The 13,871-nt window shown below is 40.1% G+C and overlaps 1 protein-coding gene across 1 annotated transcript in view; it reads left to right on the top strand.

Annotated features, from left to right (window-relative positions):
• Positions 1-9,320: 9,320 nt before the first annotated feature.
• Positions 9,321-13,871, top strand: part of SIK2 (salt inducible kinase 2) — a 48,887-nt gene continuing 44,336 nt past the window's right edge. Inside the window, exons 1-2 of the mRNA XM_026863783.1 lie at positions 9,321-9,463; positions 13,340-13,437. Of these exons, the coding sequence (XP_026719584.1) occupies positions 9,327-9,463; positions 13,340-13,437 (235 nt within the window). The 5' untranslated portion in view covers positions 9,321-9,326. The remainder of the gene's footprint in view (positions 9,464-13,339; positions 13,438-13,871) is intronic.

A 13,871-nucleotide genomic window follows, 5' to 3' on the forward strand; every position in this document is an offset into this window, starting at 1 on the left:
CCCCCCCAGTGTATGTTACCTGACGATTATTAGCCTGTAGACCGTCAACGTCTTATCCATCACCCAAACCAAAATCGATTTGTAAATCTGCGCGGATAAAATGCAGTCACGTTTTCTTCTGAAGAACAGGTATGTGATGAGAGTAGTGGCTCTGGAAGATCAGCTTCCTCTTCGCGTTTTCTTTGGTAGTTTTAGTCGTTGCAACCCAGAGGTAAGCTTTTTGTGAGGCTCTGTTATGGTTGCTTTCATTGTTTACTGAAGAAGAGCTTACTGTGCTGCTCTGTACCAGGCAAAAAGCGAGCAAAATCCTGTCTGAAGTACAAGGTAAAAAACTAAGACCCGCAATTATTCAGTTACCGTGGTCTCGTGTGGTAAAACCGTGCTTTACAGGCATGAAAAATGCCCTTAGCATGGACTTCACCTAAGGAAAACAAACCTGCAATGCTAACGCTGTCCTGGCCGTGCAGTGATAAATGTGCTTTGCGTCCCACGTATCAAAAGAAATTTCTCTTACTGTCCTGTTTCTTAAGTTTCATAATAAACTGTTAATTATTTTTAAATCCTTACCATTCCTGAAGAGCCAGGCAAAGACCTTGCAGTGTTAGTGCTCTGTTCCCCAGTTGGATGGCACATGCCAGCCTTCTCAGTGCTTCACTTGAAGATTGTAATTTGTTGCTTACTTTTTGAGTTCTTACTTCTTTGGCAGATTTTGTAATAGGGAAGAAAACAATCTTAATTTTAATTGGACATGTTAGAAAGAATATTTGCTTAGTATTGTTCAACATAAGAAAAGTTACAGTAAACTTAGAGCTTAACAGTTCCCCAACTCTGGTATATATCCCATCTGTGTTCTAAGAAATTGCTGAATTCCAGTGCATTCTAATACAGCCTTGTATTTTTTAATTAGCTTTCCTTTTCTTAGGAGCCTTGTGTCCACTTTGAAGCCTTTTTTTTTTATCTTTTGCATCATTTTTACAGCAGATGTGCCTGCGTTGGAGATTTTTGCCAAGGTCTTTAATTTTTCAATACAGCCACATTGACTTTCTGCAGTAGGAGATGCAAAAATGCTTATGTGGAACTTAACTGCTGAGTTAGTTGCTTGAAGTATTTACGTGGCCTTTGAGGAAGGGGAACACTATGAAGACTGGCTGGTGCTGTCAGGGGAAGTTAATTCTATCGAAATACTACTTTGAATAAGCCCTCAAGTTTGCAACACCTCGATGTAGTGGTAGTTCACTGTGCACATCAAGTGGAAGTCCTGCTTATTAATGTTTCTAGATGGAAGGCTGTCCGTGTTTCGTGTTTGTTCTAAACTGTTGCTTAAATCTTTGGAGTTGCTAACTTCTCTCCTGTGCCTTTGTTAAACTTTCAGCGGAAGAATATTCAGTTTATTAGGTTCTGGAAAGGCTGTAGTTGTGTACCATCAGATCTGTCCTGTGGGAAGAAGATAACGCCCTGTGTTGCTGTTGAGACTTTCTCAGAAAGCTCTTTTAAAAACAGCTATTTCCTGGTCTGAGATTCACCTGTATCTCCCACTTGAAACCTTTAAATTGGGAATCTGTGTGTTGTTGGGCTTTTATAGCATCAGTACTTTGAAACTGTATTTTTATATGGCTTTGACCTATAAAAATATTTGCCTGTTTTTTTACATAACTGACTAGCAGTAACCATCAAAGTGAAAAAGGATGGGATCTTATTATTTTAAAAGGTCAGCACTTATGGATTCTATACAGAATCCATCCTTTTTATGGAAGACCTACGTATCAGAGTATGAATTTATAACTGGAATTGAAAATAGTAAACTTAGCAAAGTATAGGTGAAAATAAAATAGACCCAGGCACGAAGCAAACGACCCTCGTAAGACAGGGTAGTAGATGGTGTATGCAAATGAACTCAGAAATCATAACTCGAATCCTGTATTAATGCAGTGCTAAAATTGCATGAGTAAGTAGTCAATCAGAAAAAAGTATGAAGGTTAAGAAAAATGGGGAGATTGATATATATTGGTAGTAATAGAGGCAGTGCACGACTCCTTAATGACAGTCCATCAGTGTGCCTCAGAGGGGGCTGCATGCTTGGAGGTGACCTTTGCTTTGCTTGTTGTTTGTGTGTTTGTTGCCGTTTAAGTTAATGACACGTGCTTTCCTGCCATGGTAATTTATCCTGTTGCTGAGAAATCCTGTGATGTCAGGGTAACTTCTGTTAAATGAGGCATGCGCAAATAAGTAAAATTTTTTTCCTCTGAAGCAGAAAAGGAGACTTAAGAGAACAAAAGTAATCGGAAGCATAAAGTTCAAGAAGATGGATATTTTTTTCTAGTGAAATATGATGTGTGAAATAATGAGCAGTGGAATAGGTGAAGGTACTACTTGGGAAAAAGCAGTGCACTTTAAGGATGAAGGGAGGCCTTTGTGAATAGCCTGTGTGTGAAAGAGTCTTGTTCCCCACCAACCCCCAAAACTCTGTCACTAATACCCCCTGAGGATTAGTCATCTACAACAGAATACTAGCCATCGCTCCTCAGATGAAACTGAAACCCTCCTGGCTAGTGTGGCCTTACGGTTCAGTGATGCTTTTAGCTGTGTGCTATGTTATAGGTGGTTTCCACTTTTCTCTGAAAATTCTACCAGCTCCTGAAACAAGATGTGATCCTAATTTAGCTGCGAGTGCCTGATCAAGTGTGCTTAAGTACATGTAAAAGTGAATGATTCAAGTGGAGACAGCAGCTCCCTGTGCTATATAGCACACAGTTTGAGGTAGCAGACTAATTAAGTGGGAAAATAACACCATTTCCCCCCTCCCCAACTCCCCCTTTCCCCCCCAAAATAAAGTCTCAGTGTGGTGGTTTAACTGTTTGCAGCTGTGGGCACTCTAAATTTGTTGCAGGGGCGAGAGGAGGAACATTTCTGTGGAGCTCACAGGTTGACCTGGTTGAGCATGATGTGCCTCATCCTAGGGGAGGTTGGTGCTTTTATAAGTCTTTGCTGTTGCGAAGTGGAGTTGTTCCAGATTGCAGGAAGTTGTGTTTGTTAATGCACTTTATCTGCTTGTAGGATGTAGTGGGTTAATAAATCTGAATTTCTGTAACCTGCCCGAAACCTTAAAGCTTGGGCTGACATGGGCAAACCTCTTTTTGTATGGTAACTTGTTGGGAGGGTGTTGTGGTAGGGTGGGGGTTTTTATTTGGTGTTTGTTCTTAAAGAGTCATTGGAGAATTAATTTAATCATGTAAAATCAAGGAAAATGGAAAGCTGCGGTAGCTGAAGGATAGAAGAACTTTCATATTTTCTTGGACAAGCATTTCGCCTTCACTGCTGGATGATTTCGATTCCCAGATGTCAGATGAGGATTGAGCAAACTCTGGTTCCCTCAGCCTTCAGTAAAAGAGGGAAGGAAATGTGTGCTATACGTAATATTTTAAGATGAAATCATGAAACGTGCAAAGATTTAGTTTTGGGTTTTTTTAATATAAGTCGTTAAGCAGCAAAAACTGGTGATGGGGAAGATACGGGAACAGGATTCCCTTTTTTGGGTCATTTGAAGTATCTACTAATACTATATATTGATGCACGTTGGCTTTTTTTTCATTTGTTGTCTTTTATTTTCCTTAAAAGTGGTAACTATTAAAAAAAAAAAGTGCCAAAACTAGTTGCAAAACTAGTGTATTAGTCTTTAATTTGGCATGTGCCAAATTAATTTGCTTGTGCTGTGGCAGTGATGGACCATACCAGAGAAATGAGAATTCATTTCTGTGTGCAGCCAGTCTCTTTGCGCTGTCTTCTGAAGATTGAAGTCATGTTCCAACATCTCTGCAGTATGCTGGTAGTTGTTAGCAAGCTGTATAGCAAGGAACAGAACACACTTTTCAAATAGGAAACTGTTCCCCATCTTGAAGCAGCTTCTCCACCTCTAAGAATTACTACTTCTTCTCCTGTTATCATGACACAGCTGAGATTATGGATAAAATGAGCTGTTGCTGTTGAATGCACTGTTCCTTCTCACATCCTTAGCAAGAAGTGGCTGGATTTTAAGCATTTCCAAGTGTGTTTTCTCTAAATCTTCTATGGCCTTTGGCAAGATACAGGAAAACTGAAGATGCCAATGGACTGAGAGATCTAATCTGCATTTGACTGTAGAAGCAGTGGTGCCAGCTGCTGCTCTGCTGCTTCTCCTATAGAAGCCTGCCACTGTGTGCACCTCTGTATTATACACATCGAGAGTTGTGCAAGGATTGCAAATAGCAAATTTTTTTACTTCAAGTAGACACATGCTTTTACTCTCTGTGTTCAAAACCAGACACTTAATAGTACCAAATAACTCCACACTGTAAGACTAAGCGTGGTTTGGTGTAATGTGGGTTTCTTAAGCTAAAAATCTGTTTAAACTGGAGATATCGTGCTTGTTCTTCATTAGTTTGCATCTCTTCCTCTTGCATCTCAAATAAAATATTATTAATTAGTGGAGAGCTGTGCTTAAAATTGTTTCAGATATCCTAGAGACTGAACTAAGGTGGTTACACAGCACACACGTTTATGAATATATTAGTGATAGCTGTGCACTGAATCATCTAGCTAAAGAAGTCTTGTTTTGTGGGTTTTTTTGAACAGGTTATGGGTGCAGCAGGACAAAATGCATTTCTTAACATCATGACAGGTAGCAAGGAGCCTGCTGAGCCAGTGGCTTGTTCTGTAGTGCTCCAGAACGATTTGTTTTCCAACATTTGCAAATTCACATATAACATAATTTCTCTAGCTCCGTAGTTGCCTGCAGGAGTTCAGTATTAACTGTCTTAATAAAGAGCATTTTATTAATGCTGGCATTATTATCTGGCGATATCTTCATATAAACATTTTTGCAGAAGTATTCATCCAAGTCCCTGATGCATTGTTGTACCTGAATGCCCGGTGTGTAAACAAAACTGATCTTTTCTGACTCAAAAGCTGTAAACGCCTGATAGTTCCATCACTGATAGGTGTTAGTGTTATAGTTTGGGGAGGAGGTGAGTGATCATGTAGACAATATAGAATGTTGCTGTGTGCTTTTGTGGACTGCTGCTGTTCTGTGACTTGTTCTAAATCTACGATCAGTTTTTGTGGTATGGGCAGATAAGGAAATGTTTCAAAACCACTGTAAGAGGATTTTCCTGGAGCCGTTCTGCTCCTAGAAATGTGTGACCTGAAGACCTTGTTTTCTTGCTCCCACACTTTCAGAAGAAGGATTTTTTTCAGTCTTTCGAAAGTCTTTGGGAGTTGTATTTCTAAATGTGTGCAGCGAGGAGATAGGATAGGAAACTTCTGGAAAAAGAAGAAGGTCTGAAACACTGGAACATGAAGCACTGTTCTTGGCCAGAAAGTATAGTGAAGGTTATAGGAGGATTTGTAGCCATGCATCCCAAATTTATGACCTATTCTTTTTTTTTTATTATTATTATTTCTTTTTAAATGCTTTTTTCTTCTAATGACATTTTACTGGCTGTTGCTCAGGAAATAAGATCTGTTTGAGGATTTTAACCATATAAAGATGAAAAATGTCTTCTGCACGTTTATATTTGATAGAAAATTACTTTTAGTAGCTGAAGTGATTATATAGTTGCAGTCTTACCTTGGAAAACATAAAACTACAGCAGGCACTGATTATTAAGAAATTGAAGTGGAAATGGAAGTGTTTAATCCTTAAAACTGGAGAAGGACAAAGGAGTCATCTAGGTTTTCCTAGGGAAACGGATACTTTTGTTATCTGGGAAAAGAAAGTTTAAAACTGATTTTTATTTTGTTGTTGTTGGAACTCTGAGGATGTTAGAAGCTAGGAACTGCAGCGTTCAGAATAACGTCTGATGTCTCTGGAGAAAGTTGGCAGCAGACGCTTGTAGATAGGCTGGGAAGTGGTAACAGGCTGCGTTTGAAGTGTTGGTACTTTCAGGAAAAGGAATACTCAAGAGCAAAACTGTGGAAGTGCCAAACTATCCTGGAAAAACACAGTGTCAGCTAGATTTTTCAGTAGGATACGGTGATGGGAGTCAAGCTTCATTGGATAAAGTAGCACTAGGCAAGCTATACAGTTGCAGAATTCTCCCCCCTCCCCGCTAGGAGTAGGTGAGAAGTATAGAAGGAAGTATAAATATTCGTGCTGATCAAACTGATGGTAGTGTGATGGATAGATAAACAAAAGTTAGACATGAGCCCCAGAGAGCAGGCTGTCGGTTTTGGGGTTTTTTTTCTTTTCAAATTGTCCAAACCCACACCTTACTTGTTGCTTTGCAGCAGTGTCACTTGTTTGGTGGTTTTTTTTTCCTCTTCTATGCTAGACCTAACCTCTTCAAAGTCCTGGATTTGCTTTTATTAGCTTTTCTGTACTGCGCACAGTTCTGATACCTAAAAGAGTAAATGTGAGGAAGTTACTGTATTTTTTTCACTTGCATTTGTAGAAATCTTTGTAAATCACTTGTCTGTAAGGTGAAATTAAATGAGCCAGGGAAGGAGGCAGTCCTAAAAGTTGCAAGGGATGCGAGTTTTAGGTAGAGCTTCTACACTTTGTTGTCTATGTGAAGAAAGGAGGTGGTGGAGGAAGAAGCTCAAGTTATTGAGAGGCTGCTGTTGTCTGTGTAAATTGCTATTTTAATTGGATTGCCATTAAACTTTAAATAATAATAAATAAAAGCAGGATGGTTGGGTTTTTTTGCATTACTCTAGATCAACGGAGGAGGCATTTAGACTTTCCTGAACGCCTTCTCTATCAGAGATTGGAGATACCTTATTGCTTGACTGAAAGATGTGCTACTGTTTTGTGATAGGAATGCGAGATTGCTACAGATTAATATTTTCATAGGTTTGTAAATAAGAAATAGTGGGCTCCGTTCTTCCTAAATCTGGAGATCACCCAAATAATGGGTATAAACTGGGATAGATGGGGAAAGTGAAGGAGAAGCCAGCTTGTGTCTCTGATTCCAGAGAGACAGCATAAAATAAATTAGAGGAAGGGGAGAAGCGTGACACGTGGGTTGTTTCTAAGAAATATTTTGTGATATATAAGAATTCAGCCTGATTTTAGTGGCTTGGTTTGAGTACTGTGCCATTTTGTACCTTTATAGTGAAGTGATTTCTTCTTAAATTGTGCCTAAAAACCCCCCAAAAAACAGAAGTCATTTTATTAGGTGTGATCTTAAATTAAGCCAGGGAGACTTAAAGGTACAGGGTTTTGTGTGGTGCTTTTTCTTAAGCTGGACGAAGGATTGTTTGCATCCTCTGCTGCCACATGGCATATAATCAGACCAAATAAGGCAGCAGCTTGCTGTTCTGCCTTTATAAATGAGCAAACAGGACCTGCTGAGAGAATGAGCAATTGCTGCAGGGAGTAGTCAAAGGGAGCGCGAATCTGGCGAGAGCGAGTGGGGAAGTGTGCGTTTGGATAGTCCAGTCCCGTGTGTTACTGCTTTTCTTTTGCCTGCCCCTTGCATGTGTGAAGCCAGAGCTTTATTGCCAAGTTTTATTTGTATACCAAGTGTAAGACAGCAAATTAATATTGTATTTGGGAGGGATGGGAATGGGATGAGGTGGTAATAAATAGGAACAGAAGCAGGTGATCTGCATGGCTTAGAGATAGTCAGGAGACAGAGGCTTTCAGAGGCAGATCTGTGCTCTGGTAGGACCTGCCATCTGGAGCATCGCTGTACGCTTCCCAGTCCGGGCGCAGCGTAATGGGAGAGGGCAGAGCAGATGCTTTGTGGAGAGTGCTGTAAATACAAGGAGCTAGTGGAAGACAACAGGGGAAAGCATGTTTTGAAAAGATTAGGCATCAGGATCCCCTAAATTGCTCTGTGTTATCCTAGGATAAAGTTGCAGAGCTAGCAGGAAGGAGTTTAGTGTCAAGTGCTTGAGTACTGGCTTAGGTACCACTTCTTCCAGAGTGCCCGCTGTTACGTTTTGAAGAACAAAGCCTCTGGAGTCACTCTTGATTAATGGTGAAAATGTGGTGGGGTATGAACCTTCTTGTTTTCTGTCTAATGGCTGTGTATATCATTAATCTTAAAAATGTGGAGCGGTTTTTGATAAATTTAGCTTCAGTGAGTTCTACGTTAATGTTGTTTACAGAAAAAATAAACAACCCACACCTATGTTTTGAAAAAAAAAAAATTTAAATTGCTTGCTTGCTTTGGAAAATAGTCTTGTTCTGCCTCAGCCATGTAAGAATGCATCCTGCATCTTAAAAGCAAAACCAAATTTTCACTGATGATAAAGCTAGTTCAAGTTTATTAATTCATAGCAAATCTTATTTTTCTGGTGATTGTGGAAGACAAGTGACTTTTGAAGAGGTTATCAAGCAAAAGCATACTGAAATGAAGTCAATAAATAGTTAATTCTGAATTCAGGTGGGTCTATAATCAGCTCTACTGGAGATAATGAGGTTCACCTCCTGTGGATTTGTCTCCTGCATAGCAGCTGTCTCCTGTAGTTCAATAGTTTGTGAAATGCAGTTATAATTGGAAGCATTTGTGTGACTTATATTTTCTCTTGCTTCAGCATTAATAATGTGATATTCAGGGTGAATAAACACCGTTTATATATTCAATGCTTCGTAGTACTGTTATCCCTTGCATGGTTTTTTATAGCAGCTATATTTTCCTTCGTGGTTTAAATTTATTTTTTAAATATCTTCTGTCTGAAATTTTTAGTCTTCTAAGCATGTGTGGTTATCTGCAATTCACTTTGCAGGTATTGGCTAAAATCCAGGTCAACAGAACCAGGATCTGTTTTCTAAACCGAGATACGTTTGCAAGGTTTGACTGACAAACATCTGTACAGGTTTTTTTCCCTGAACAGATGAACTGCAGATGTCTTTATGGTGGCAGCATATTAATTTAAGTTAAAATAAGCATGTAACGGTTGAAACTACGTGGATCCACCATGTTGTGATTGTTGACCCAACAGTTTTTCTTTGAAAATAAGATTTTTGCATTTGTGGGATTCAGATTGGCTCCCTCGACTCCAGAAATGGACGCTCATAGTGTAAGCCACAGTGGTAACATGAGGCTTTTTAAGAAAGTTTTTCACTTTACAACAGTGCTCCATGAAGGGTCCTCAGTTCTTCCCACCAGCTACTGATCCAAAAGCGTTCTGCACCTGGACTTACTGGAGCACTGACCTCATCACACATTCTGTCTTCAATTGCTTGTAAAACTTTCTTTTTCTGACATGCTGGTATAGGTGATAGTCCTGCAGCCGCTTACAGGGACTACAGGGTCGTGCTGCTGTGTTTTTAAGTGTGGGATGTGTAGTTCTGAGCTAGAAGCAAGCCCCCAGTTATCTGGGGTTGCAGTATTTCCTTTATAATGAGGAGAATGTTGCGGAGTTTTAATCCTACTTTTGCTCTCTGTTTGCAGGTGGCAATAAAAATCATTGACAAATCTCAGCTGGATGCTGTGAATCTGGAGAAGATCTACCGAGAAGTGCAGATAATGAAAATGCTTTTTTTTTTTTTTTTTTTTTCTCTCCATTCTCTCCAACTCTTTTGCTCCTGTACAAAGAGTTCCCTCTATACCAGTAGTGACTTCTGGCAGACCACCAGCCCATGACAAACTCAGCTTTTCTGGAATCGGTTTGCACTGGATAAGTGTTTGTAACTTTTTTGAAAGTACAGCAGTTGTGGTCTCTTTCATTCTGTGGTACCAATTAGGCTGGCTGGGTTAGATACTCAAGCATACCTGGAATCTGCTTAAAATACACAGAAGTTTGTACATTTTGTGTTAGTGAAAGAGCTGAGTTGTTGATGAGACCTTGCTGTCTGTTAGCAGACAAGGTTCTGTGTAAGCTAGAGCAGGGTGGGAATATTCATCGCAATGCATCTAACGGTGAGTGTGAGCTGGGGGGATCTGTGTGGATAGAGTGCTTTTTCTTGAGTTGAGTCTTGGCTCAGAGTGCAGATTGAGGAGTACTTGCAGCCTTTTTTTTTTTCTTATCCGAAGATAAAACATGAGGATACGTAAATCCAGATCCTGCAGACGTGCTTGTGATGTAAATGCACACATCAGGCAAGAGCTTCCCAAACACTTTATCTTGAAGTGCGTTTACTAGGAGATGGATAACTAATTCATTGGATTTATTTTTGTTGGAGTCTTGCATATTGCTCCTGTTGTGGATATGGACAATTTGATATTTATCCTAAAATGAATTATGTACGTTGTGGAATTGAATGCATCCCTTTATAACATGAAGGATAAATAATTATGGTATAACAATGCGTATTTACGTAAGAGATAAACCTGCATTTGTGATAATGCAGACAATGAAAACTGTTGAAGGTTTTTACTTGTGACTTTTTTTTAGTGCGCATAGTTTGTGTAATAAAATACAGGTTTGTTCTATATTGTTCCTCTTCTGTTTCATTTTTTTGTTCCTGCTAGCTTATTGTAAAATGTTTGAGGCTGCTGGCATTTCTACTTTGGTTAACTCTTACTTTTAAGGCTTTCCTGAGAATTCAGGGCCCCCCCTTGGGATCCGGTACTGTTTTGTTTAACAAATCACACGGTGCTTCTGAGATAATCTCTTGTTGTTTCAAGTAAACCTAGCTCAATAAACAAATGAAGATTTGTGCCTAAAACCAAACTTGAATTTAAGTTCATCTGATGATATCCATAAAGGCAGTGTGAGCCCAAGGACTTGGACCTATGGCATTGGATTTGTTCTACTGAATCAAGACGAAGATCCCAGTTTAGGCTTGTTTAGCTTTAATTTCATTTTATGGGGGAGAGACTGGCACTTCCTCTTTAAAATATTGATTCACCAGGTGGAGGTGTACCTTAGGGAGATAAATTTCTAACTAGCTTGAGTAATACCTACCACAGTTCCTTCGGAATGAATGACAAAACCCAAAAATGGTAGAGTCTGAGAATAGTTAAATTTAAGTCTGGAGATCAGCAGATAACATGAAGAGGAGGATAACTGTTACGTAGCGCTTACCCCTTCGCTATTAAGGGATTGGCTCGTTAGAAATCCATTTGGTAGATAAGTGAGTTTGTATTTTTTTTTTTTAGCCTTCAATCAAGCTGTCTCAGTAGTTTGCTAGTATAACATGCCCATCACTGTATTGTGTCCACATTACAAGCTTCTGAATTGTCTCATGTCAAGGAACTACCGAGGATTGTCACAGTTAGGTAATGAATCTAGCAGTCTTGGCTTAATTAAGAGTGGTTCCATATATGTAATCCACAGGCTGTTGCAGCTTCCTGTCTCCAAATGTTGGTTTAAAACAGTCTTTACAAACTGTTTTGCCTTCCAGATACAGACATTTAAGTCATAATATGTTCAGCTGTTGTAGAATTAAACAAGGGTGCAGAAAAGACTGAAGAACTGCCATCTTGTTCTGTCTGCTGGCTTGTCAGTTTTCTGGTAATTCTGCTGGTTTTATAACTATATATCTTTCAGGATTTGCCTTTTTAAAAAAGTATTCTTCTAAAAAGCATTTATTGGTGAGCAGTCTTCTAGTACTCTCGAGCTTGTGCGTAAATAAAATACAAAAAATTAAATTTGAGAAGGTCTTGTCCACAGATGGCTCAGGCTGAACTATTTTACTGTGGTATTGAAATAGACCCAAAAAGGGTTGAGTGTTGAAATGTTTGTATTGCACTGAAGGGAAGTCCTAAATGACTTTTTTACTTGGAAGTTGAAGTCAGGTGAGAGCACCAGGAAGCTGCATGGATGAACAACGAGCTGCTGGACAAGCTCAAGCTTAAAAAGAAAGCCTAGAGAGAGGCTGGGAGGAGGACAGGGACACTGTCCAGGTAGCCAGGGATGAGGTTAGGAAGGCCAAAGCCCTGATAGAATTAAATCTGTCCAGGGACGGCAGGGGCAACAAGAAAAGCTTTTATAGATATGTGGGAAAACATGGGCCCTCTCTGGAAGGAAAAGGGAGACTTGGTCACCCGGGATATGGAGAAGGCTGCGGTACTCAATGACTTTTTTGCCCCAGTCTTCACTGGCAAGGGCTCCAGCCAAGGCAGGGACTGGGAGAAGGAAGAACCACCCACGGTAGGAGAAGATCAGGTTTGAGACCATCGAAGGAACCTGAAGGTGCACAGGTCCATGGTTCCTGATGATACGCATCCGCGGGTCCTGAGGGAACGGGCAGGTGAAGGGGCCAAGCCAGTGTCCATCACCTGCCTGCAGGAAAGCTGGAGAGGGACTCTATCAGGGAGTGTAGGTAGGATGAGGGATAACGGTTTTGAACTGACAGAGAGCAGATTTATATTAGATCTAAGGAAGAAATCCCTCCCTGTGAGGGGGGTGAGGCCCTGGCACAGGCTGCCCGGAGAAGCTGTGGCTGCCCCCTCCCTGGAAGGGTTCAAGGTCAGGCTGGACAGGGCTTTGGGCAACCTGGGCTGGTGGGAGGTGGCCCTGCCTATGGCAGGGGAGTTGCAAGTAAATGATCTTTAAGGACCCTTACAACCCAAACCATTCTATAACTTTTCCCTTTCGGTGTATCTTTTGATTGTGCTATTGGTACAATGTATTCCTGAATAGCTGTTTAATTGAGGAGCAGCTCATTAGGAAGCAAGCTGCAAGATAACTGACTGGACTGCTGTTTTCAACTTGTATCATGGAAGTATGGACTTCGGAATTGTTGGGTGAAAATCTTTCTGTTCAAGGCCACGAACAGGTGTTCACAGAAAAGTTTTGAAGTCTTCCCTCTTTCTTTTTTCCCGTTTATCTCCCTCTATTCCTTTCAGCCTCCCAAGTTTTTGATTTGAGTAGCTTGTTCTTGCAATAGAAAGGCTGGAACTGGCCAGAAGTGAAAAGCAGAAGGTGCTTTATGTTTGGTTTTTTGGTGGTTCCCCCCACCAGAGGATATATTGAGGATGTGATAGTTGTGTAGCTGCACTGTCAGATTGTACAATGGGGTTGTGTGGTGCTTCCACCTGAATTTTGCCGGGTTTTAAGATCGCTTATGTGTTTTTTTTCTTTCTATAACTGTCTAACAAACGTCACTGTTATCCCCAGTCTTTTTTCCCAAGCACCAGCCATCAGCATCTTAGCAAGGGAATTACTTTAGGCCAGTTCCTTAAACTAGGTGCTGAGGATACTACCATTTTGTGTTAGTGACTTGTGGCCAGGAGTCCTCTCCACCACCACCTCTGTACACTGGCTTTATGAAGTATTTAAAGCTTATCCTTGTGCTTAGCATGCAAATGCTTCCCTTGAAATTGTTGAGGTAATGCTGGGGGGAAAAAAAAAAAGTGTAATACTGTCATAGCTGTATGTGCAAGGGAAAGACTTTCACATCTGTACCAGAAGAGAACAATGAAAATAAGTATCCGTTTGGGTGTTTGTTTGCTTTTTGCTCTTCCCACAAACAATCTCATGTGCAATTTCTCCATCAACAGGTGATGGAGACCAAAAGCATGTTGTACCTTGTGACAGAATTTGCCAAAAATGGAGAAATTTTCGGTAAGCAAGAGAATATTTTCATGTTCAACATTTTAATGTCACCTTATGAAGTTTGTTGATTGTATTTATCTTGCCCAAGGATCCCTTCTAGTGCTGTATGTCACTTTATTTGTCAGGAAATGTGTAATAACTGTCACTGTTTCCCATTTTGGAACTTTAGGGAAAACTAGCGTAAGAAAAAAGTTTAAAATTACTGATGGTCCTTTAGCAGAAGACATAACTTAAACAGAATGGTGCAGGATAAAATCTCAGCTGACAGAATTATCAGGTTTTCAGCACTTAGTTGAGATGAAAAACTGTATTTAAATGTTCAGCCTGATAATGAGCAGTGGCCCAAAACAGTATTTCAGGTAAACTGGAGAATCTGTTTCTCGTGCAGTTGTGCTGATTTGTCAGATGTGATTTTTTTTTTTTTTTTTTTTTTTTAAAAATAT

This window comes from Athene cunicularia, assembly GCF_003259725.1.
Source record: "Athene cunicularia isolate RWA chromosome 24 unlocalized genomic scaffold, athCun1 chr24_part1, whole genome shotgun sequence".
Classification (NCBI taxonomy): Eukaryota; Metazoa; Chordata; class Aves; order Strigiformes; family Strigidae; genus Athene; species Athene cunicularia.